Genomic DNA, 27,485 nt, shown 5'->3' on the forward strand with positions numbered 1-27,485 from the left:
TTCAATAGTCTGACCATAAGACCCATGTATATAGGCAATATCCTATCCTAGTTTACACTTCTGTTCAATTATGAAAGTGTACAGAAGAAAGCACAGACATAGAACATACAATGTTTTTAAAAAGGTGAAAGAGATAAGGCAGTCAGAATTCTTGAGGATGATATTACTGGGAAAAAATGAAAATGTTCAATAGCAATGAGATTTTTAAATGCATATAGAAATTGGATTTTGCATAAAATGTAATTATTGCAGTTGGAGACATTATTGGGGAATCCGTAAGAATCACATCTAGAGGTGGATATCCTTAAAAACTGAAATTATATTTTGAGTCAGTTCTGCACTTTTACCATTTGCAATTGCAGTATCTTTTTCACTGTATTTCCAGAATGCAGAGGTTTGGGAGAACAGAGAGGGGACTGATGTGGCCATTCTCATCACAACTGACCAGGCAGTGCAAACTATTGCTACTTCATTGTTGTTCCTATAACCTTTTAATACCAATTCTTTTTGTTATACCTTTTAACAAATCAAATGCTACATGATGTTTTTACATGCTTTGACAATCCTTCTTGGACTGTAAACTGTAAAGGTCATTTTTTCTATCTTTTTTTTGAAACCTACATTAAAAACCAATATCATGCCCAGGAATTTCAAGAGGTATAAATTTACATGTTTGGTACAGAATCTTAACTAAATATTGTAACGATAAATAGGAGAAGAGAAAGATTATGGATTCTTGGAGATAAAGCTGGTTAAAGCCTAGTTGACTTAGTAGTCCAAACATTTTTCTGGTCTGATGAGAACTTAAGGTTTTTCTCTGTTTCTGTCCTCTTCCCCTTGCCTTTTTTTTTTAAAACCCCACTAGAGTAGTCATAATTAAAAAATAACTAACTTCAGTTTTATTTTTCCTCTCATTTTCTTTTTCCCCTTACTCCAGATGAGTACTATTCCTTAAGGCAGCCAATGTTTTAAGAAGATAAGCCATTTGGGTTTTGATAAGGAGCCACTTGACATCATTTGTGGACAAGGAAAGTGAAAATATAGGTCAATAATCATTTCCTTTGTTGCCACATGAAGTAAATGACTTCATACTTGATACTAATCTTCATTTTCTCTAGGCACAAAGAACCAGTGATGAAATTTCATATTCTAGTCAGTGTTTTGGATTATTTTTTCAGTACTATCCAAGTGATTTATCAGAAAAGAAAATGACCAGTGAATATATTAATGTTCAGTGCTTTTAACTGGAAAATACCTAGTCTGGTGTTTTTTTTTATTTTAAAGTTTTGATAACATGATAGTCCACAAAACTGATAAATCCCAGAAAAAATAGTAGTAAAAGCAGAGTTAATTCTTTTTTGAGTACATAGTTAATAAATTAATTTGTCACTTTTTTCCCCTTTATTTCAGTTAAACCTATATGAATTGAACATATTCCACTTAAGAGAAATGTTCCCCTTTATTTACCAGATTTTGATAAAGCAAAAATACATAGAAATATTTTCCAGAGTGCAGTAGTCCCTGTAAAGGGCTATAAAAGGCAAATATGATTTGCTTTCCCTGTTAGGTTTTCTGCTTCACCTTACTGTACAAGCTAGCAATCAGTGCTATCCTTGCCATTCTTCTCTATCCGCTGTCTGTGGCTGCACTTCCTCCATCTAGTCCTTCATCAAAAGCTCCCCATTTGTCCTATGTACTGTCTCTCATATTTTTCCTTCTTTTTATGTCCACTGCCACTGCCTCAGTACATGCCTCACCACCTTTCAGTTGACCTATTCTGGTAAACTATATACTGGTTGCTCTCCCTTCTGAGTCAAATCTTAGATCTTTATAAGACATTTGCCAAATGATTTTTAGTGTTCTTTCTAAGCACATTTCTCTCTCAATAAGCCCCAGGACACTTTATCATTAGTAGATGCCCAAACATATTTCTCCCCCACTTACCTTGATAGTCTGAAGTCCTGTGTTCTTCCTGCCTGTCTATCAACAACCACCTTATTACCTCCTAGAACCAGAAGAATGAATTGATCTTATATCTACATTTATTTTTTTGTTAGCCCAGGAAATACGTATAAGCTCATCACATATGCTAGACACAGTCATAAATGTTGAGGATAGTGATACTGTTGTGAACCACAAGACAGAGTCATGGCCCTCTTGGAACTTACATTCTAGTGTGTTAAACAACAGATTTATCAGGTGATGATGAGTCCAAAGGTTCCTGGGTGGCCCACATGGTTTGCACTTGGTACTAATTGAAAGATTGGTGATTTGAATTCACCCAGTAGTGATACAGAAGGAAGATCTGGTGCTCTGCTTCCATAGGTTACATTCGTTGAAACCCTGTGAAGAAATTCTACTCTGAAACACATGATGTCGCCATGAGTTGGAATACACTCAAAGGCAGTGGGTTTAACAAGTTAATGAGAATAAAGATGGAACAGAATGTACCATGGTGAAGCTTTTTTGGCCATGGTCTAAAAGGAGCATGAGCAGCATGAACGATGAAAATAGGGTTGGTTAAATGACTAAATGCATTTGCTGTAGGGCAGTGTAGCACTGGATAAAATCTTCAGGATGAGATTAACACATTTCCTTTATATAATCAGCTTGTCTTTGCCTCAGATTTCCTAGGTTCCACAGATGGTTAACATGGCTGCTAACCAAAGAGTTGGCTGTTCAAGTCCATCAATGGGCACCAGAACAAAGGCTTGCCATTCTACTTGCAAAGAGTGAGCCATTGAACACTGTGGAGCACAATTCTACTCTGACACACATTGGTTTGCTGTGAATTGGAATTGACTCCACAGCAACTGATCTGGTTTTGGTTCGCCTTTTCTTTGCTGCTCCGGAAGCATGTAGTCAGAGTAGTGTGGATAATTCTGAGTTCATTCAGCTTTGCAGCGTGTATTTTGAATACCCAGCAAATGAGAATCTCTGGCTCTGTTAGCAATGGAAAATAGTGTATAGAGCAAAGATTTTAGCCCAGGGTTAGGCAGATTGCTTAAACTTTAAATTTCCTATCATAAATAGTTTTTTTTTCCCCCAAAAAAAAAGTTGTTAGAGGATGCAATGACTAGAATGAAACTCCACAAATTCACTGTTGTTGTTGATAGGTTCAAAAAAAACAACTCACTGCCGTTGAGTCGGATCTGACTCGTAGTGACCCCTCCTTGGATTTCTGAGGTGGTATCATTACGGAAGTACATTGCCCAACCTTTCTCCTGAGAAGTGACTGGTGGATTTGAACCACCAGCCTTCTGGTTAGCAGTCAAGTGCCTTAGGCACTATGCCACCAGAGCTTAGGTCTCAAATAATAATCAATATGTAAGTGTAGAGGCTTCAGAGGGAGACATGAAAGAAATGTTCCTTTCTCAGTATCTTAGTTACTTCTTGTTGTTAGGTGCTGTCTAGTGTTACCACTCATAGAGACCCTATGTACAACAGAATGAAACACTACTCAGTCTTGTGTCATCCTTACAATCATTGCCATGCTTGAGCCCATCACCACAGTCATTCTGTCAGTCCATCTCATTGAGGGTCTTCCCATTGTTTTTGCTGACCTTTTACTTTACCCAGAACAATAACCCTTCTTTAGGGACTGGCCCTTCTGACAACATAACCACAGTATGAGTGACTTAAGTCTGGCCATTCTAGCCTCTAAGGGGCATTCTAGGAGCCCTGGTGGCGTAGTGCCTAAGGCACTTGACTGCTAACCAGAAGGCTGATGGTTCAAACCCACCAGCCACTCCTTGAAAGGAAGATTGGACAATCTACTTCTGTAGAGATACCACCTTGGACACCCAAGGAGGGGTCACTATGAGTCAGGATTGACTTGATAGCATTGAGTTTGATTTTGTTTGTGGTTAAGGGACATTCCAGCGATACTTCTTCCAAGACATATTTGTTGCTTCTGACAGTCCATGGTATTTTCATTATTCTTCATCAACACCAGAATTTGAATGTATCATTTGTTCTTTAGTCTTTATTCATTGCCCAACTCAAATGCATATGAGGCTATTGAAATGGCAGTGGCTTGAGTCAGGCACGCCTTAGTCTTCAAAGTGACATCTTTGCTCTTTAACATTTTGAAGAGGTCTTGTGCAGCAGATATGCCCAGTGCAGTACATCATTTGATTTCTTGATTGCTGATTCTGTGGACATTGATTGTGGATCCAAGTAAAATGAAATCCTTGACAACTTCAGTCTTTTCTCCATTTGTCATGATGTTGCTTATTAGACCAGTTATGAAGATTTTTGTTTTTATTTTGAGACATAATCCATACTGAAGCCTGTAGTCTTTTATTTTCATCAGTTAGTGCTTCAAGTCTTCTTCACATTTTGTAAAAGCAAGGCCACGTCATCTGTATATCGCAGGTTGTTAATGAGTCTTTGTCCAATCATAATGCCACATTCTTCTTCATATAGTTCAGCTTCTTGGATTATTGCCCAGCATAAACCCACTACCATCAAGTTGATTCTGACTCACAGCGACCCTCATTGGGTTTCTAAGGTGGTAAATCTCTGCAGGAGTAGATTGCCTCATCTTCCTTCTGCGGAGTGGCTTGTGGGTTTGTATTGCCAGGCTTCTGGTTAGCAGTCATATGGCTTAGACACTGCACCACCAGAGCTCCTTATTGCTCACGATACAAGTTGAATAAGTATGGTGAAAGGATATAACCTTGAAGAACACGTTTCCTGATTTTAAGCCATGCAGTATCCCCTTTGAACTATGTTCAAACCACTGCCTCTTGGTCTATGTACAAGTTACTCATAAGTACAATTAAGTGTTCTGGAATTTCTATTCTTCATAATATTATCCATAATTTGTTACAGTTCACACAGTTGATTGCCTTTGCATAGCCAATGGAACACAGGTAAACATCTTTCTGGTAATCTTTGCTTTTAGGCAAAATCCATCTGACATTAGCAATGATATCCCTCATTCCTCTTCTGAATCTTGAATTTCTGGCAGTTTCCTGTCAACATACTGCTGCAAGCAGTTTTGAATGATCCTCAGCATTACATTGTTGTTGTTGTTTTGTGCCGTCGAGTCGGCCCTGACTCATAGTGACCCCTCCTTGGGTTTCCGAGGCAGTATCACTAAAGAAGTAAGATTGCCCAAACTTCCTTCTGAGGAGTGGCTGGTGGGTTTGAACCGCCAGCCTTCTGGTTAGCAGTCAAGTGCCTTAGGCACTGTGCTACCAGAGCTCCTCAGCATTACATTTACTTGGTGTGATATTGATGATAATGTTTGAAAATTTCCACATTCTGTTGTATCACATTTCTTTGGAATGGGCACAAATATGGATCTCTTCCAGTCTGTTAAACAGATAGCTGTCTTCCAAATTTCTTGGCATGAATGGGTGCGCACCTCCAGCACTGCATTCATATGTTGAAACGTCTCAATAGATATTCCATCAGTTCCTAGAGCCTAGTTTTTTACCAGTTCCTTTAGTGTATCCTTGGACTTCTTCCTTCAGTACTGTCAGTTTTTGATCATATACTGCCTCCTGCAATGGTTGAATGTCAACCAATTCTTTTTGGTACAGTGACTCTATGTATTCCTTCCATCTTCTTTGATGTTTCCAGTGTTGTTCCATATTTTGCCCATAGAATCCTTCAGTATTGCAACTCTAGATTTGAATGTTTTCTTATGTTCTTTCAGTTTATGAAATGCTGAGCATGTTCTCTGTTTCTTTTCCAACTCCAGGTCTTTGTACATTTCATGGTAATACTCTACTTAGTTTTTTTGAGTTGTGCTTTGAAATGTTCTGTTTAGCTCTTTTCCTTCATCACTTCTTCCATTCCCTTTTGCTATTCTTCATTCAAGACCATTTAGAGTTTCTTCTCAAAATAACTGTTTTGGTCTTTTCTTCCTTTCTTTTCTTTTTAATGTCCTTTTACTTTCTTCATGTGTGATGATCTTGATGTAACCCCACAATTTGTCAGTCTTTGATCATTGTTCAGTGTATCAAATAAATTCTTAATATGTTTTTTAAATTTAGGTAGAATATGCCCTAGGTTGTAATTTGGCTGTCTTGGACTTGTTTTAATATTCTTCATCTTCATCTTAAACTTGCATATGGACAACTGATGGTCTGTTCTTTAGTTGCCCTGGCCTTGTCCTCACTGATGATATTGAGCATCATTATTGTCTCTTTCCACAGATGTAGTCAATTTCATTCCTGTGTATTCCATCTGGTGTGGTCCATATGTATAGTCTTTGTGTACGTTGTTAAAAAAGGTATTTGTAATGAATTAGTTATTGGTCTTACAAACTTCTATCCTGTGATATCTGGCATCATTTATATCACCAAGGCCATATTTTCCAACTACCAGTGCTTCTTCTGTTTCCAACTTTTGCATTTCAATCACTAGTAGTTAACAATGCCTTTTGGTTGCATGTTTTGTCAATTTCAAACTGCAGAAGTTGGTGAAAATCTTCAGTTTCATCATCTTTGGCTTTAGGGATTGGTATGTAAAATTGAATAATAGTGGTGTTAAATGGTCTTCCTTGTAGGCGTATGGATATTATTCTATCACTGACAGCATCGTACTTCAGGATGGATTTTAAAATGTTCTTTCTGACGATGAATGTGACACCATTCCTCTTCAGTTTGTCATTCTTGGCATAGTAGACCATATGCTTGTCTGATTCATAATGGGCAACCAGGCCATTTCAGCTCACGAGTGCCTAGGATATCGATCTTTATGCATTGTATTTCATTTTTGACAGCTTATGATTTTCCTAGATTCATACTTTGTACATTCCAAGTTCCAGTTACTAATGGAGGTTTGCAGCTGCTTCTTCTCATTTTGAGTTGTGTCACTTAGCAAATGAAGGTCCAGAAAGTTTTCCTCCATCCTTCTCATTACAATTGACTCTACTTTGAGGAGGCAACTTTCTCTTGTCATATTTTGAGTACTTTTCAACTTGAGCAGCTAATCTTGCAGCACTATATCAGACAGTTTTCCACTTCTATTCATAAGGTTTTCAACATTCAGTTTTCTCAGAAGTAGACTTGGCCACATCCTTCTTATTAGTCTGTCTTTGTCTGGAAGATCTACTGAAACCTGTCCACCTTGTGTGACCCTGGTGGTTATTTGAAATACTTGTGGTGTAGCATCCAGCATCACAGGGACATGCAATCCTCTTTTTAAAAAAACAAACTCACTGCTGTGGAATCGGATCTGATGCATAGCGACCACTCCTTGGGTTTCTGAGGTGGCACCACTATGGAAGTAGATTGCCCAACCTTCCTTCTGAGGAGTGGCTGGTGGATTTGAACTGCCAGCCTTCTGATTTGCAGTCAAATGCCTTAAGCACCATGCCACCAAAACTCCCATGCAAGCCTCTAGATTAGGGCAAACTGACAGATGTGGGGTGGTTTATTCACTGCTATATTCTAAATACCTAGAACAGTGACTGACACTCAGTGAAGTATTTTTTGAATGAAAGAAGGGTTCAAGTGAAATGATGTAATGACAATAAAATGTGACAATGTCTAGTGCATAAATTCCTATTCCTGGAAAAGGAAGCCAGAAATATATACTCTTAAGGAAATACAACTAGCAGAAACTAATTTTAAGGATCTAGACCTTTATGCCTGCATGCATAAATGTTATGTATTGCTATTTTAGTAGTTATTATTATTACAACATTGGCAATTATGAGGCCCTGTTACCATACTAAGGAGCTTTGTTTGTGTAGTGGTTAAGGCATTTGGTGGCTAACCAAGAGATAAGTGGTTTGAACTCACTGGCTGCTCTGTGGAAGAAAGATGAGGCAGTCTACTTCCATAAAGATTTGCAGCCTTGAAAACCCAGTAGGGGTTGCTATGATTCATAATTGATTCAGTGGTAATGAGTTGGCTGGTGGTTCAAACCCACCAGCCACTCCTCGGAAGGAAGGTTGGGCAATCTACTTCTGTAGTGATACTGCCTCGGCAACCCACGGAGAGGTCGCTATGAGTTGGGGCTGACTCAATGGCACCCAACAACAATAACAACCTAAAGGTTGGCATTTTGAGTTTACCCAGAGGTAACTCAGAAGAAAGACCTGGTGATCTACTTCTGAAAAAAAGTCAACTGTTAAAAACCCTATGGATCATGGTTTTCCTCTGACACACATGGGGTGCCTTGAGTTGGAATTAACTGATGGCAAGTGGTCAATGTTTTCTGGCTATCTTGCAAGTGTTCCACCTACTTATCAATGTGTGGGGCCTGCTACTCTGTTGGTCTTGCTGTCCAAGCTCATTGAGCATAGTTTCTGTGTTCATACATGCACACAAGGAAGGAGGTCTGGAAGCATGAGTTGGGGCATTTGGATAGTTTTCCTGATTCCTACTTACTCCTGTTGTCTAGCTCTGGATTCTGTTAGGTCTAAACCCTTAAAATTAGTTTCTGCTAGCTATATTTCTTGAAGAGTGTATTGTTTCTGGCTACCTTTTCCAGAACTGGACTGAATTCTCAGATAAATTTATCTTTACTTGACATAAAGTCCACTTATTAGCTCGTCCTCACACCTTGGTACCTGTTTTCACACATAGGTCCTATTCCTGATATATGAATACCTGCCTAACTGAGCTGGGGTTTGGTTGGTAGTTAATTGGGTTGGCATTTTTCTTGCCATATTATTTCCCAGCTAAAATATATTTGTTTGTTTGTTTACTTAAAATACTGCAAAAATGGCAAGGAGGCCACATGTTCTGATCTCCTCTAATCCCACAAGAGGAAGACAGGGTTACCAGCTGTAACCCAAGGCCTATTACTGCAAGGCCAGACATGCTGCCTTCTTCCTCCAGCCCTTTCTCCAACCGTTCCTCCCAGAGCACCCACCACCTGTCTCCTGGGTTCGATAATTTGCTGCAGTGGCCACACAGAACTCACAGATTACAACGTTTATTAGGGAAGCACCAAGCTACAATTTGCGTTCAGGAAAAATGCTCAGTCTCTCTCCCAGCCCACCGTCCCTCAGCCAACAGTCTCTCACAGTCTCTTTCCCAGCAGTGCTGGTCCCTCGGGGTCTCACTCAGCAATGCGTGTCTCTTGCATCTCTTTCCCAGCAGCATGTGTCTCGTTCAGGAGCGCGTGTCTCTTTCGGCAGCACGTCTTCCTCCACCAGCAGTCAGAGAGAGAGTTCTGCCTCCAGGAGGCCTCCTTTTGGGCCCGGAAGGGTGGTCAAACTAGCCAATCATAGCATCAGAACTCTAAGCACCTGAGAGAGAGTGGGAACCTCCCAGAACATTGTATTGTGCCACGCCCAACAGAAATAACCCAGGTGGACACCTTCAGCAAACAGGAGCTCCTCAGTTACTCATAGAAAATCCCACCTTGGAGTTTACAAAGACTTATGGGTAGAAAAGCCACACTAAGTAATTTACTATACTGCAAATATGTAAGTGTAAAATAAGCTTTCACACTTAATCAAAGTGTTGCTGATCATGCCTGTTCCCCAGCACCTGGTTTGCCTCTTGGTTCAGGAGTATTATGAGGATGGAAGGAGAGGACTTTGGCACTATGAGTAGCATGGTAGAGGCACTCATTTCATTTTTATAGAGAGATTAGGTCACCTCACAATGGCCAAATGTGCACAGTTCTTCAGAATGTGAAGGTTAAAGATAATATCTATTATAGTTTGCATTAATGCTTGGATGAAAAATGTTATTTGGAAGCTCACATGCCATTTTAACAATCTTTTAGCCAATAAACAAAGAGAAGAAGACATGTATCTGTTATTGTTTCAGAAAATGTATTAAAGCCCTTTGAAAATGCCATTAGTAACGTTTGGGCCCCATTTTTGGTTGAGTTGGTTGCCCTTTTGAGAAGCAGCCATTTGCAGCTTGAATAAGAACTTTTATCTGTTCTTGAAGGATATTTTGAAAACTATTCCTTTATAGAAAATGTCTGTAAGATACTGTAAACTATACATTGTTGTTGAGAATTGAGCACTTAACCAACATAGGAAAGGGAAAGATCTTTGCTATCAGGAAAATAAGTTGCTGCAATACACATAAAATATTTACCAGTTCTTAAGAGAGCCTGTTCCATATGTTTCAATGTGAAGATATTTATGGAAGACTTTTGTTTCTGAGACTGAAAGCTAGTATTTCAGAATAATGTATGTATGGAATATTGAAACAACTGACGGGAATTTAAGTTGCCCTCTCCATAAGTCTATAGTTTTGGTTCTTATTTCTGTCTATAAAATAAGACCGTTAATATGATATTAGGGAGCTCTGGTAGCATAGTGCCTAAGGCACTTGACTGCTAACCAGAAGGCTGTTGTTTCAAACCCACCAGCCACTTCTTGGAAAGAAGATGGGGCAATCTACTTCTGTAGTGATAACTGCCTCGGAAACTCAAGGAAGAGTCACTATGACTCGGGTCCAACTTGACGGCACATAACAACAACAACAACAACAACAACAACAACGTGATATTGACTCCCCCATTCTGCAATGGAATGAAAGATAAAACCTGGTCTAGAATGGCAAAGTCTTCTTGGGAACTGATTTTTATTTTGTACCATTTCAAGTACTTTGGTTATTTATATGCCCTGTAGAAGATCAAAATATCAATGTGAGGATATGTGAACAGAGATAAATATGCTTTTACATTTCATTGTAAATTAGATATGTTGCCAAAATCTATCTCCCCTGAGTATAAAATGTGCAAGATAAAATTACTGTATCATCCAAGTACATGAAAGTATTGTGGAAATATTGAATGAGCCACCAAGGATATGACTATTTTTGAAACACTGTTTAGCAGATGAGATTACCATAGATTTTCTAGATGGTGAAATTAGGATGGGACTGATTAAATTAATTATGAGATATTGCTAGGGTTAAGCCAAACCCATTGCCATTGATAGAAATGCATAATCTCATCAAACCAAGAAAAGAAATTGGAAGCTTAATTTAAGGGGAGAGGGAGTGAAATAGCTTTGAAACTAGAGACTTATTCCACTCCTTTCATTAGAATTTCCCAAAATATTGATAGTCACTAGTCACTAGATGTTATACAGTCAGTTCAGTGACTAAGTCAGTTTAGCCCTGCAGGTACTGCCACTGAGATACAGAGATTCTCTGTTGGGATTTCCAATAAGATCCTCATATTTTTTCTGATTGTGATGTAAGAAGTGTGTGTGTATGCTTTTGTGCATGTGTGTATGTGTATCAGGAGATCTGGTGGCATAATGGGTAAGGCATTTGGCTGCTAACCAGAAGATTAGCGGTTCAAACCCACCACTAGCTGCCCTGCAGGAAGAAGATGAGGTAATCTACTTCCATAAAGATTTACAGCCTTGGAAACCCAGTGGGTGTCACTTTGAGTCAGAATCAATTCAATGGCAGTGGGTTAGGTATACATATGTGTATATATATAAATATATACATGTATACCTATGAGTTGGGTCTGACTCGACGGCACATAACAACAACAACAACAACAACAACATACCTTTAGTAGCTAAGAGCTCAGCTCAGAATCAGCATTGTTGGCTTTGAAACACAGCTGTACCATTTAATAGTAATCGTTTGACTTTGGGCAATTTGATTAACCTCCTTTGGTCTCTGATTTCTTATCTGTAGATAATATGACATCAGCCTCTTAGATTGTTGTGAGGATTAAATGAGGATCAGTTTGTACATGTTTTAATACAAAGCCTGGCACAAAGTAAATATTCAAATAGTAGACATTATGTTTGTTTCTGATATGATAATGAGATGGTTGTTCTTTTATGCCACTAACTTTTGGAGCAATTTTTGCATGGTAGTAGATAACTGTTGCCTAAGCATCAGTCCAATCATTGGGTTTAACTGTCGCCTATTAAGAGAGGGAAGAATTCTTTTTTTTTTTTTAATTTCAGCCCAGGTTTGGTGTTTAGGTAAAACAGTTTGGTTTTCCCCAGAGAAATGATCTGTTGGTTGGTTGAATTGTACATATGTGGTATGGATTTTTTTTTTCCTCCCTAAATGCTGTTGTTGGTTTTTGTTATTAAAGTAGATGGAAATGAGTCAGGTAAAGGGAGAAAGTGACTTCTTTAAGAAGTCTTTCTTATGCAAAAATCAAATGCCTAGTAATCGGATTTTGTTACTTTTTCTGTGAGAAAAGATACCCACAGGATAGTACTTCTCACTAGTTGGCATGCTTGTAGTATAAACTTTTAAGAATATGCCATGAAAGTGCCTTTACCAACTTGGGACATTGCATCCTAAATCATGACTCAAATGTTGATTACATCACAGTATAATATAACATGGCAATGAGAGTTGAAGATTATTCATGTTTTTCATCACCTGTAGCAAAATATGAAGATCTCAGAAGGATAAATATGTAGGTATCAGAATATGTTTTGTATCTCCAGAAAGCAAATCAAATTCTAGTAGATATTTTTAGCTCTTGTAAGAAACCCTTTTAAGGAGCTTTGGTGGCACAGTGGTTAAGTGCTTGGCTGCTAACCAGAAGGTCAGTGGTTTGAACCCACCAGCAGCTCCATGGGAGAAAGATGTGGTAGTGTGCTTCTGTAATGATTATACCCCACAGCTCAACTTTCGGGAGCTCTGGTGGCATAATGCCTAAGGCATTTGACTGCTAACCAGAAGCCTGGTGGTTCAAACCCACCAGCCACTCCTCGGAAAGAAGGTTGGGTAATCTACTTCCATAATGATACTGCCTCAGAAACCCCAGGAGGGGTCGCTATGAGTCGGATCCAACTGGACAGCAGTGATCAGCTCAGCATCAGCTCAACTTTCAGCCAAACAGTAGACAGTAACAGTAACACCAGGGAGGTACACCCTGCTTAGAACAATCAACCTGTATGAGATCAAAAGGACAACATTTACCCAGGGATAAAGTTCAGAAGGCAGGAAGGAATAGGAAAGGGGGAAAAAGGGAAATGGTAACCACAGAGGGGAAATGGGAAGAGTGCTGTTACATTGTGGGGATTTCAGTGAATGTTACAAAACAAAATGTGTATGGATTGTTGAATGGAAAACGAATTAGCTCTATAAACTTTCATCCAAGTCTGAAATAAGGGACAAAAATAAAGTTACAGACTTGGAAACCCTGTGGAGCAGTTCTCCTCCGTCTTACAGGGTTGTTGTGAGTCACAATGAACTCAACAACAATGGGCTTTGGTTTGGGTAAAAGACGTTATTTATTTATTTATTTATTTTAATAATTAAATAAGTAAGTAAAGTAAGTGAGTTTATTGAATATTGACTGGCCTAAGGCATTTGACTGCCAACCAGAAGGCTGACTGTGCAAACCCATCAGTCACTCTTTGGAGGGAAGACCGGGCAATCAACTTCTGTAGAGAATACTGCCTTGGAAGCCCAAGGAGAGGTTGCTCTGAGTCAGTATAGACTTGACGGCAGTGTTTTTTTTTTTTTTTTTGGTTTTTGGTTTTTGGCTTTTCATTACCCGGGTTGTGTATATAGTTAGGGAGTATGCTGGGAGTAGGGGAGTAGGAAGGTAAATTGTAGCAGTTGACCTAGGAAATTACTCCTATTTTTATGTTTTTATGATTTGCAATACTTGAGAATCAGTCCATTCTCCTTGCTACATATTTCATTCAAAGTATTTTGAGACATTGTAATCAAAGACAATTGTTCTCATATGGCCTTTACTAGGAGGCTTTTAACTGTCAGCTGGACTTCTTTCCAAATCTTATTTGGCAGATAGAAACATCCAGAGTAGCATTCTCATCTGGTGCACATGGGACTGGTCAACAGCCAAGGAGCACATTCAATATGAAATTTTGCTTTAATTGATAAAATCTACTCATATGAAACATGTGTAACAGTATATGTATATAAACACAGAAATACACACAACTAAGTTATATTCTCATTGTTGTATAGTACCAAAATGTTACAATATAAATACAAAAGTAACATAATGCTGAAATTCATGACTGTGTAATTTTATTTACTTCTTGAGAATCAGTTGAGTTTTTGATTCCACAGCAAATGTATTTTGATTAAGATCATAACAAGATGTATGTCACAGTAATTCCAAATTATTAAAGCATATTACATATTTAAAGTCTACAGTCTTCTGTGATGGTCTGTATCTGATCTCAGATTAGAGAGACAAATCTATTGATATTTTGTTCCAGGTACTACACTTTCTATGGTCCTCCCTGGAATGTTTGGGACATGCTGTGATATTCAGTGGTTATGCTAAACAGGGTTAGAATCATGACTGGAGAGATTAATATACTTTGAATATATTAACATTCAGGGATATATGCATATTGTTGTTGTTGTTATGTGCTGTCGAGTTGGACCCGACTCATAACGGCCCCTCCTTGTGTTTCCAAGGCAGCATCACTATGGAAGTAGATTGCCCCATCTTCCTTCCGAGGAGTGGCTGGTGGGTTTGAACTGCCACCCTTCTGATTAGCAGTCAAGTGCCTTAGGCACTATGCTACCAGAGGTCCTATATGCATATAGATAGATAGAATCATTACTAGTGGAGTTTAACAGTTAAGGTTTGGTTGCTTAGCTGTGAAAGTTTTCAGTTATGTGTTTATAATGGGTTTGTCTGTGAGGAATTCTGGAAAATCAGTGAAGAGAAATATTCCTAGGAAAAACTAGGTTCTTAAAAAAAAGAACAAATCACAAAAGTGTTTTACTTACTTTTACATGAAACTGAGATGTGCATTTTGACTTTACCACATGTAGAACAATAACAAAACTGCCATGAAAATACGGTGATATTTAAATGTGCTAAGTATGCTCTGGTAGCATAGTGGCTAAAGCACTTGACTGCTAACCAGAAGGCTGGCGGTTCAAACCCACCAGCCACTCCTCGGAAGGAAGGTTGGGCAATCCTACTTCCGTAGTGATACTGCCTCGGAAACCAAGAGGGGTCTATGAGTCGGGGCTGACTCGACAGCACATAACAACAACAACAACAAGTGGAACATGGACCCAGTCAGATTTCTGTGATTTACCGGTTTTTAACTTCAGAGACTCTGGTTAGTTTGCATTTTTTAAACTAATGAGTTTATCACAACTAGTGGGAAAATGGTTAAAGTATATCAGCTGTAAATTGGTACAAAGCACTAAAAGGTACATTAGCCTCTAATCAGATTCTAACAGTTCATTAAACCTGCCTTTCTAGAACTGTTCTTTGTCTTTTCTCCTCCTTAGCTTGGGCCTCCCTTATAAGGCAGCTTCTTCCCTTTTTCATCTGGGCAAGACCTCCTCCAGGGTAGGAAGCAATATCAACTCATCCTTCATTGTCTACCAACCAAACAGCCCAGGGGATGCTTTGTTACAGTACATTCCTGGTGCTGCTGTGAAAGACAGAGCTGTCTGGCTGCGGGATGGCTTTCCCGAGGCTGGATGGTGGCAAGCCAAGCTGGCTGCTTCCAACCACGGAAGCAAGCAACACATTAGGATTTGAGATTCATGCCTGATATGTAAACAACCCACAGGCCTCCATGAAAGGATTTCAAGTTTGGAACAAATTAACTGAGCTGGCCAGTAATACCACAGTTCCTTCTACTCTAAGCTGTCTGTTAGCACACAACATCCCTAAAAAGTATGGACAAGTCAGAAGGAAAAAAAAAAAAATATATATATATATATATATATTCTGCTAATTTTAATAATATTGTGCATTTCTAGGGGAAAACATGAAAATAATTTGTTTCCTTCTTTGAATTACCTAATAGGCTAGGTGTCATGGAATTTTAAAATGTTCATTAATTAGCTCCAGTGTTAAATATGCTTTTTCTTTTTCTCTGTGAGAGACCCTGTAAATTTTATATCTTAAAAATATTTTTCTTAAACAAAAACAAGAATTAAGAAATACGAGAAATAATTAAAGCTTCACTTCACTGCACTCTATTGGTATTATTTGGTAATAAAAAATGTTTAAATTATTGTTTGTTGGCATGGAATTTTTTTTTTTTTTCTCTTTGACTGTCAGTTTGGTGGGAAAGAAATTTATGAAAGGCAAAAGCCTGAAGATTCAGAAATATATTAATATTTGTCATCATGTTGGCAAAATAAATGGAAACTGTTTTTTTTTTTTTTTCCTTTCAATAAACACTAAAGTGATGTGATTACATTTACTTGATAAAAGTAACCACTCTGAAGGTTCCTGTATAGTTAGATTTTGTCATATCAGCTGTTGTCATGGTATAAGGACAACATTTGCATTATAAACATGTTTTAAAATAAGAACCTGATTTTTGACCTAACATGAATACTGATTTATGATTCTCTGCCTCCTATTACAGATTATTGACTTCAGAAAATCCCCATGCACTGAAAATTAGTAGACAATAACATTGATTTACTCTATTGAGCCGCAACAAAGATAAGATTTTCTTTTCAAGAAGTAGTAAGTTCTACTTACTACAAACATATACCAGAACAGAAAACAAATGATCTAATATTCCTTGTTTATGACATTAGCATATACATTCAGTCTCACTCTTAGACATACATACATTGGTCATTTTAAAAATATTAGATGTTTGGGATTGATGTATAGAAATTCTTACTTGACCAAAATTGCCATGATATCAAAATTTGGTATATCTAGAATTATATTATCTTATTTTTTAAATTATTTTGACTTGGATAATAGTATGGACATATGTAAATTATTATTTTAAAATTCTTTTTCCTTTTTGAAAAAATATAACCTCCAGAAGTAAGGAAGAGACAAACGTGACTTATATTTCTTTCCACTATTGCAAAACTGTGATGAATTGTTCCAGTCCCATATAAATTAATGTAAGGTTTCCACACTCTAGTTTATTATAGTCTGACCTCCAACCCAGAGGTCAGAGAATCAGACTGATTAATTCAACTTCTTGGTTATTACTTCAAATGAAAGTTCAGGTTGGAGGAGTAATTGGTTATGCTGCTATTCTCATTTAATTACAACTCATTGTTAAAAAATTAAGGTAGCCATACTAAATGAAGAAAGATTCTACCATGTGTCCTCCTTTGAATATTTTATAGCTGACTTTCCCTCTCTCTGTGGTTTTATTGCAGAATATCGACACCTTTGAGAACAGAATGTTAATGCTTGATGGGATGCCGGCAGTCAGAGTCAAAACAGAGCTGTTGGAATCTGAACAAGGGGTAAGCTGAGGTTTCCAGACTATGCACTCCCCACCGCCATGATAGTGACAGTCATTTCCAGAGCATTTTGAGGCTTGCAGAAAGCACTTCTGCTTCTGCCCTTGCCTAAGCTTCTGTACCTCAAGAGATATCATGCAACTTCAAATATTACTCACTTGGAAAGGATACTTTTCTGAAATTAGGAAGGCATCGTGACCTCATTAGAAACATATTTAATTATATATTATATATTTAAGAATATTTAAGATGGTACATGCTTTGAAAAGATAATAAAATCCAATACAAGGAGGAGGTATTAATATATGACGGGAATGTAATCTAATATCAAAATAGCTTGGTTCTTGGCTAATTAGGAAATTACTAAGTGTCGTAACTATATTATTGTTAAGTGCCGTTGAGTTGGTTTAGACTCGGAGTGGTCCTGTGTACAACAGAACGAAACACTGCCTGGTCCTGTGCTCTCCTCACAGGCATTGCTATGTTTGAGCCCATTGGTTTGTTGGATGGATGTCTCCATGTTAACGTTTTTCATTCCATAAGGACTAGAGGATAGTTAATGTAATTAAAATCAGTGAATTTGAAATGTTCATAAAAGCAAAAGATTAGAAACTATTGCCTGGAAACAACTTTTAAGCCTTGAGCTGAAACTGTCCTGTGAAGTCAACCTAACTGAACAATACGTTAGATCATTTAATAAAGAATATTTGCCTTACCACATTGCACTCTTTTAGAAGAATACTTACATGAGATTAAGTGGACAACTGTTCCTCTAAAATACAGAGGAAAAATTAATGGAGCAAAGATAGGGGCAATGGTGACAAAATGTGATGTATGTGACTTTTGTTAGTGAACTATGCATGCAAAAATTGTGAATGTGCGTATGTTTTGTGATGTATATTTTTACCAAAGGGGGGGAAGGTTGTTTAACACTACTAGCCAAATTGATGAATTAGTTTATGGCTACTGAAAATGTAAAGAACAAAAGCACAGTAGATTATTTTTTTAAAAAGAATATAGAAGATTTCAAAATTACTAACATTTATAGGTTTACCACTTAAAATAATACAGTATGATTGTTTGCAATTACGTGCTGCCCACTTCATGTAGGAAGGGAGAAAGCGCTATTCATGTGCCCAAGTGCACGCTGGCTTCCTTTCTTTGCAAACATTCTTTCTTTGCGAACATCTTCTATTGAAGCAGCACAGATGACTGGGAAAAGAACATAAATCAGATAAGTATATAATCTAAACTTCATTAGTGTGTCTATTTAAAAAAAAAATCACAACCAAAAAAAATTAGCAAGGATTTGCAGTTGCACAAATTAAATCAACAACTTATTAAAATATCAGTATTATAAAATTCAGTGTGGATGAGTTCATCTAGGATGTTGTTTAATGGGTGAGGATACTGATGTACCAAAAGTGTTTCAATATGAGGGTGTCCAAAGGCAGGCATGTGGAGGATAGCATATGAAAAACTTTTCCATTCCAAGGTGTTTGTGGTAGAGTGCGCAGCATCTCAATATATATTTCTCCTCTTCCTTGTAAGTCTGTTTGAAACAGATCCCCATCGTGGTAGAGGATGCTGTTTCATCTTTATGATCAGTGTCGAGTTTTCTATCTCTGAAGTGAATTTTGCTGAATATGTCATCCAGTAACATGACTTCTCAGTTCAATGCTTGACACAGTAACTGACTCACATAGATTTAAGCCAACACTTAGGCAATGAAGCATCATGAAAGAAGAGACTTTGTGGCAGTTTTTAATGTTATTTTTCAGTGTAGGCTAACATTTCCAAAAAAGTCGTGTGTTCACCTGTATTTTCTATCCTGACTCATCAAGTTATATTAAATATCCTCCAAACTATGTATGGCATTTTTGCCTTTACTGAATTGAGCTACACCACAGAAAGCATTTGTTTTATATCTTCAGAGTTCTGTTTTCTTAATCCATTTCAGACTATAGAAGCATTATCATCAGTGTAATAAAGTAAAACCAGTTTCTAAGGGGTCAGTTCTGACTCATGGCAACCTCATAGGTGTCAAGTAGAACTCTCCATACCATAAGGTTTACAGTGGATGATTTTTCAGAAGTAGATGGCCAGGCCTTTTTGCAGAGGTGCCTCTGAGTGGATTCAAACCTGTAATCTTTTGGGAAGCAGCTGAGTGCATTAACAGTTTACATCACCCAGGGAGTCCCTGAACAATTCATATGGTTGGCTGCTTACTGAAGGATTAGAGGTTTGAGTCTACTCAAGCACCTCATAAGAAAGGCCTGGCATTCTGCGTCAGAAAATTCAGCCACTTGAAACCCTGTGGAGCATGGTGTGACTCTAATACACTCGAGGTCACTGTGAAGTTGGAATAGACTGTACAGCAGCTGGTTTTAATAAAATAAATATCTGCACAACTCATGTTTAACAAACCATACAGACGTTATATTCAGAGAGGACAGCCTGCTGGTGGAAAAGAAGTGAGAAAGCAGTCTGCATCCACAGTGTTGCTTTTATTTCATAACGCTTTATTCAGCTTCATTAGCAGAAGATCTATTCAAGCTGTGTGTGTTGGAGAGAGAAGAAAAGTACAGAAAACCAGTCAGAAAATATAACCTAGACTAATGGTCAAAGCTGGGATAGGACATTGTCATCACTAGTCCTGATAATCTTTAACACTATTCAAATAGTTCTTTCCTTTTCACTATCATTTTTCTGTTTTAAGCTAAGATTTGCATGAAAGATTTAGGTACTCAAAAACCGAAAGCCAGTATTCACAGAGGTTTTACAATATCATATGGATCCCATGCTACATTATTTATAGAAAGTAATTTTTGTCCTTAAGTAGGGAAAAGAAGAATGTGACTTCATGGGTTTTAGTTAATGCCTGTTCATTAAAATCCATTTTCCTTCTTTTGAATGGAAATGTTGTTAAAATTTTATTCTTAGATTGTACATATTGAAAGGAAGAAGCTTTACTTTTTTCTTAGTTTTGTGTGCACTTAAATATATGAAATATATGGTAATAAAATTTCTTCCTTTTTTATAAGAAAGATTGAGAGAAGCAGCATACAGTGTTTGATGAAATGTATTATGATCTCTTTATAGAATACAGCTATTTGTAACACTTTTCAATCAACTCTTCTTTAAAATTAGAAATAAAATCTAGTGTTTCAGTGAATTTTATTTTTGGTCATTTTACTGGAATTCAATTGGGGATGAGGCAGTTGGTGGTGTCTTCTGTCTAATTTCAGAATCAGATTGCAGAACAATTTTTAGACGAAGAAGGCTAGAATTTTGAAGACTTCTTGGCTTCCATCTTCCATGACTCCTAATTTAGTATTAAAAACTGATTAAAGTTTTATTCTTCATTAGAAAATGTTAGCATATTGGTGAAATTAAAATAAATAATTGTTGGTGTGACCGTGGGCTTCGGAAAAATATGAAACATTTCAGAGTCAACAAAATGCTATAGAAATCCCTTATGATCACAAGAATGAATGAGAAGACCTGAAGAAAACAAAGGAGGTACACTGGTTGGAATCTATGATGACTCTGACAAACACAGTTTTGAGACAATAACCTCAAGCTTTTGGTGAAGAGAAATTGTTCTGTGTTGCAAATTATAAGCAAAGTTTTAAAGATCTGCTACTTTACATTGATCTTCTGTTTCAATAAGGAGCCCTAGTGGTGCAGGTGTTAAAACACTTGGCTGCTAACAAAAGGTGTTTTGAACCCTCCAGCCACTCTTCAGGAGAAAGATGTGGCAGTCTGCTTCCGTAAAGATTTACAGCTTTGGAAACTTTATAGGACATTTCTGCTCTGTCCTATAGGCTCACTAGGAGCTGGTATCAATACCACAGCAGTGTTTTTGGTTTTTCTGTTTTAATGCATCATTGAGACACACACGTTTGTTCTCTTTTGCTTGCTGTGATTAGTTCTTTAGGTCTTCTTCAGTCAGCTGGTCTCTGAATGTCCCCATCCTTTTCAAAGGAATTCAGGACCTCACTTCTGAGTTTAAAGAAAGTCCATGGAACAGGCCTGGCTTAACCACTTGACTTTCTCCCTTCTGAAGAGAGCTGGCTGCATTGGCTCATTGTCTGCATAGATATTGTGGTGTGCATGTAATCGTGTCTCTTATATCAGGTTTTAGGTTCTTAGATGGCAATGGCTATTTGTTATATTTCTCTTGTCTCTTGCAGTTCCTGGCACAGTACCACACACATATTTGCTCAGCAAATACATGATTTATTAAACTTGTCCAGGCATCATAACTGACATGGTGAAAAACATAAAACTAGTCAATACCTATAGCCAATCAATACTTAGTTGTAAACCTGCTCAATCTACCTTGTAGAGTTGTTGTGACTATAAAATTTAAATTGCAAACAATGGACATATACATTCTCACTGGTGGTGGAGGTCCTAGTCTTGCAACCAGATGAGATGTATAGGCACGACTATTTGACACCAACTCTATGTGCCTTCTATTCGGAGTTCTCTGACTTCTGCGTCGTTAGTGATGTAAGATCCAAGTAGATTATTATTGTAATCTCCTGAAATGTGCCTTCACTTTTCTCCAGGCTTGTTGGTAATACATTTGTGCTGTTAAGCAACCCACAGGAAGGGCATTTGCTCTTGTGATACACTTCAAGGGCACAGCAAGCAGTGTTTGAATGACTTTTTCAGTGACCTGTGGTGCTTTGCCCTGCTGTTACACAAGCTTCCCAAATGCTGTCAGCCTTTGGGTGTGCTAACATGTTATTAAGCAAAGGACTACAGCAGGAAGAAGGCCATCAGAATTACTCTACTGAGATAAGGTAGAATGTAGAAACAGTGCACTGCCTCCAAGACACAGAACATGATTTTATTCCTGGCCATGAAGTTTACTGGTTTGAGTGACTTCTTATTTTCAGTCCCCTGCACCCTCAACTGTACAGTGGAGACTTTGGAGATGAGTTCTTCCCAGGTTCAGTGTGACATTCTGTGGTCCTGGTCATGGGCCAGCAGTGAGAGAAAGTATCTCCAATTACAAATTCAACTATCATACTATCATGAAACTACCTATGTATGGGAGCATATAGAAATCCATAGGCTTTATATTGAGGCACTCAAGTTCAGAGGGTTGTTCGACCAGGTGCCAGCTGTGAGGACCATAGTCTCTGTCACCCATGTTGTTTGAGTTGATTTCAAATCATAGTGACTCTATATGACAGAGTAGAACTGCCCCATAGGGTTTCCTAGGCTGTAATCTCTATATGGGACAAGATCACTAGGTCTTTTATCACATGGAGTGGTTAGTGGGCTCAAACCACCAACTTTTTAGTTAGCAGTCAGGCACTTAGCCACTGAGCCACTAATTCTAATTCTGCTTACAGGTGAAATGGCGTTAAATGCCCACACCTCACAGGAGTCTGCCTGCATCTGATGGGTGCTGAATGTTCTTCTGTTTGAAGAAAAATAGAAAAATTTTTCCTCCATTTCTATTGCTGCAATTCCTATAAGGGATTTAGTAGAAATGCAACATCTTTTTTAATTTATAATTTTAAAAGTATATTTAGGATTAATCCAAAATTGGAATAGTTATCTTTTTGCATTTGAATTTTATTTAAGCATACTTGGAGAGATTCTAACTAGATTTTATTAGGTGAAAAGGAGCATAACAAAATCAGAAAACAGTAACTTTTGGGTGTGGTAATGATATTTTGTCACATTTAAAAGGAGATTTTGAGTTCATATGCTTTAAAGATATTTACTGAAATATTTACAGATGAAATGATATGTCTGTGATTTGCTTCAAAATTATGAGAAAGGAGAATGGATGGAGATAGAGGTGAGAGAAGCTTTGTCACTATGGAGGTTTGTCGAACCATTCTGTTACTTTTGAATATATTTGAAATTATTTAAAATAAAAAGTTTTAAGTAGAAATGAAGAGCTCTCAAATAATAACATTCAATATGTAAGTGCAGAGGCTTCAGAAGGAGACTTGAAAGAAATGTTCCTTTCTCGGTATCTTAGTCACTTAGAGGTGCCATAACAGAAGCACCACAAGGGGGTGGTTTTAAGGAACAGAGATTTATTTTCTCACTGTTTAACTCACTGCCATTGAGTTGCTGACTCACAGTGACCCTTTAGGACAGAGTAGAACTGCCCGTAGGGTTCCCAAGACTGTAAATCTTGACTGAAGCAGACTACCACATCTTTCTTCTATGGAGCTGGTGGGTTTAAACCATTGACTTTTTGGTTAACAGTCAGATGTTTTAACCACTATACCACCAGAGTCCTTTTCATAGGTTGTTGTTGTGTGCATCAAGTCAGCCCAATTCATAGTGACCGCTCCTTGGGTTTCTGAGGCAGTATCACTACGGAAGTAGATTGTCCAATCTTCCTTCCAAGGAGTAGCTGGTGGGTTTGAACCTCCAGCCTTCTGGTTAGCAGTCAAGTGCCTTAGGCACTATGCTACCAGAGCTCCTTTTCACAGGTTAGGAGGCTAGAAATCTGGATTCTGGGCTTTAAGAGGAGGTTTTCTCTGTCTGCTCTGGGGAAGAGCCCTTGTCTCAGCTTTTCTAGCATTCTCCTTGGTATTCCTTGGAAATCTCCTCATCACATCTAACTTTTTCCCTTTTGTGCTTGCTTCTGTGCCTAATCTGCTCTTTTTATATCTCAGATGAGGCTAGCTCTAAAACATATTGTGGTAGTTACGTTTGTGTGTCAACTTGGCTGGGCTGGTGGTAGTTATTCCCCATGATGAGACTGGTAATCAACTCCATGGTGGGATCTGCCACAAGCAGCTGAGTAGTTGCCTTTGGGATGTGGTCTGCTTCCTGTATTTAAGGAGAAGCCTTGGGAATGAACTCTAGCCTATGACATGCTTGGACCCTGCATGTAGCCATGTTGTTGCTCAGCAGCCTGCTATGCTCTGCCAACCTTGGGACTTAAAATGGACTTAAGTTAATAGCCTGCCTTGTGGTTTGGTAACATTGGGACTGTGCTTTTTTTTACTTGTCAACCTTGGGGCTTCTCAGCTTCAGCAGCCATTAGCTGCCTGACTGAAGAAATGCCTCTAGCTCCAGTGGGCCAGGAGCAAGAGGCAGAGCTGGACCCCAAGGTTGAGGGGCTTTCATCCAGCCCCTAGAGCCTGGCACTTTGCCTTGGACTTAAAGCCACCAAATTGTGAAAATAAGCTCCTGTTTGTTAAGGCCATCCCACTTGTGGTATATTCCTGTCAGAGCAGCACTAGGTAGCCAGAACACATACCATTGGTTAATATGACCCTATGAACATGGCAAACAGAATCCCATTACCAAATGGAATTACTTGTGAGAATGGAGGGGTTAGGGTTTACAGTACCTACTTGGGGAAAACACAGGCCCTGTCCTTCTTTCTTTTACAAAGTCTCATACTTTTACGAGTGTAGAGCCACTGCAAAGAATCCCACTGCTTCTGACACCACCTGCAAAAAAAGACAAAGAGGCCACATGTTCTGACATGACTCCACAAGGGAAAGACAGAATCACCATCAATAGCCCAAGGCCTATTACTGCAAGGCCAGATATGCTGCCTCCCCCCATCCCTTCCTCCCAAAGTACCCACCACCTCTTTCCTGGGTTCGATAATTCACTGCAGTGGCCACACAGAACTTACAGATTATGGGGTTTATTAGGGAAGCACCAGGCTACAATTCAAGTTCAGGAAAAACGCTCAGTCTCTCTCCCAGCCCGCCGTCTCTCAGCCAAGTCTCTCACAGTCTCTCTCCCAGCAGTGCGTGTCCCTTGGTGTCTCACTCAGCAATGCGTGTCTCTTGCATCTCTTTCCCAGCAGCACGTGTCTCTCAGGAGCACCTGTCTCTTTCAGCAGCACGTCTTCCTCAGCCAGCAGTCAGAGAGAGTTCTGCCTCTAGGAGGCCTCCTTTTGAGCCCAGTAGAGTAGCCAAATCAACCAATCATAACATCAGAATTCTTACCACCTGAGAGAGAGTGGGAACCTCCCAGAACATTGTTTTGTGCCACTCGCAATAGAAGTACCCCAGGTGGGCAACTTTAGCAAACAGAAGCTCCTCAGTTGCTCATGGCAAATTCCACCTCGGAGTTTACAAAGACTTACGGGTAGAAAAGCCACACTAAGTAATTTACTACACTGCAGATTTACAGCACCTACTTGGGGAAAAACAATTCAATCCATAACATTCAGTCACCCTCACTGCTTCCCAGGGCCTGAGGAATCAACCACAGAAAAGTAGCTGGCCTGAGACCCTGCACCAACCATGACAGTGTTGAAGCCTCTAGTTCCCATGCCACCTTCTTGTAGAGGCAGGTACAGTTCTGACCTGTATTCTCTATACCTTGTTGGTATAGAATAGTCACAGTATCATGGCAGAGAGAGGAACAGAGATTGAATACTTTATTAATTTTAAGTGCTTTGTGCAGTCAGTAATTGAGAGTTAAAAGACCCTGCTGTACAAAAGTTTATCAGTGGTTACCAGGGGATAGGAATGGGAATTACTGCATGAGGTGTACTGAGTTGGGTTGATATATAAAAAAAAGAAAAAAAAAAAAAGGAAATGGATAGTGGAGATAGTTACACAGCACAACGGATGTAATTATAATGTCTGGATTTATTGGTTAAAATAGGAAATTTCGTGTGTAACATTTTAACATTCAAAAATAAATAAATAAATAAGTAAAAGGCTCCTCTGTGTTACCATTGGAGGAGAGGGGCTAAAGTTTCTTTGCCCTAAGAAGGGTGCAGTAAACAGTAGTTCAGATCTATACTCCATGTCTTATTAACAGAAAATGCCAGCACTGGTCAGACCAAAGAGATGCCTATGAGGTCCCAAATTTAGTTGTAGGATGAAGAGAATAGTTCAAGATCTTTTCCCTTGACACAGCTTGTCGTATCTTTTGCAAATTGTTTTGCAGGATATTCATAACAAGGTGTTGAGTGTATTTCTGTATCACCAACAGTCAGTTAGCACCATTAAGGCAGCTATACTGTAAATTTTTAGAGCAAAGCATATACTGTGTGTTTCTCCTGATTCTTCCATTTCTCAGCACAGAAGCTTATGAATAGTCAGAGCTCAATAAATATTGATTAATCTGGATGCTATTTGCTGTAAGCAAGAGCCAGTTTGCTGCTCTGTAGTATTGGAGGTGGGTACTATTTTGGAAAAGACCCAATCTTTATGCTTAATAAAGAAGTATGGACAGATGCATGTATTGTAGCTGAATCTACAGATGTGCTATAGGATGCATATTTGAGCCAATAAATTACATTAAATATCAGTAGCATTAAGAAAAACAACCACAACAATGCCAACTTTTTTTTTCTCTCACTGAACCACTGTGTTTAATTTCACATAAACGATGTAATGTACGTCTAAATGTAAAAGCTTAGTAAGACGGTGTTACTTTAATGACATTATCAGAAGTGAAGAAAAGACATTAAACAAATGCCACTTGCATTGCCCTTTAACGGGGCCTCATTATTACTTCCCCTACTGTGAATCAGGCCAGCATCACTAATAAATTGGTAGAATTATCTTGGAAATAGAATTTGCTTACTGTGTAATATTCTCTGATGACCCACTCCTTGGTATCTTTTGATCTTCAGTGAAATCTTTGCATGTCACTACTTGACTTCAAAGGAAAACATATACAGTAGCTGTGTTGCTGCTAATATGAGACCATTTTTTAAAAGAAAAAAAAAAACAGTCTGACCTTGTAAAACTCATATTTTAGGGAAGAACTGTCCTCCAAAGGAAGGAAAGAGTGGGATGATTTTAATAATGTCAAGAGTGGCTAATAAATGTATTAATAGAAAGAATTGAAAATCAATCAGCTGTGATAGTAATTACAGATAGTACTCAAGCGAAATATAGTGGGCTGACAAATCCTTTCCCCCTGGGCCTGCCCTGAACAAAGCTCTGAAGTTGATAATTCCGCCTTCCTCCCTTCCATTTAGCAACCAACACTTAACTTCCTGCTTCATTCGCCTGCCACCGCAATCCAGACATCCCAACCCTTTCATTGAACTGTGATGGCTCAAGATACCAGCAGATGACCAGTTCTAACTGAAGTCTCATTAACTGATGAGATATAAAACCTTTTCCATAGGTTATTTGCATTTTTATAGGGTCAGTGCTTTATAAAAAGAAATACTTCTTAAAGGAATTTCATGCTCTGAGTAATTTTGGGATTTTGATTTGAGGCAAATTAACCTTTCCAGAATATTTCAGTATATTATAGAAAGTTGTGGTCGACTCCATCAAGTAGGTTTTGTGGTTGTTGTTGTTGTTATGTGCCGTCGAGTCAGCCCTGACTCATAGCGACCCCTCCTTGGGTTTCTGAGGCAGTATCACTACGGAAGTAGGATTG

General features: G+C 38.4%; 1 protein-coding gene across 1 annotated transcript in view; it reads left to right on the forward strand.

The window, feature by feature from the left end:
- Window positions 1–27,485, forward strand: part of KLF12 (Kruppel like factor 12) — a 448,102-nt gene that overhangs the window by 16,249 nt on the left and 404,368 nt on the right. The window contains exons 2-3 of the mRNA XM_042781980.1: window positions 14,934–14,992; window positions 17,031–17,120. Coding sequence (XP_042637914.1) covers window positions 14,934–14,992; window positions 17,031–17,120 — 149 coding nt within the window. The remainder of the gene's footprint in view (window positions 1–14,933; window positions 14,993–17,030; window positions 17,121–27,485) is intronic.

The sequence above is a fragment of the Orycteropus afer genome, unplaced genomic scaffold, assembly GCF_000298275.1.
Source record: "Orycteropus afer afer isolate SDZICR_OR568_19922 unplaced genomic scaffold, OryAfe1.0 scaffold00212, whole genome shotgun sequence".
In the NCBI taxonomy this organism is placed as follows: Eukaryota; Metazoa; Chordata; class Mammalia; order Tubulidentata; family Orycteropodidae; genus Orycteropus; species Orycteropus afer.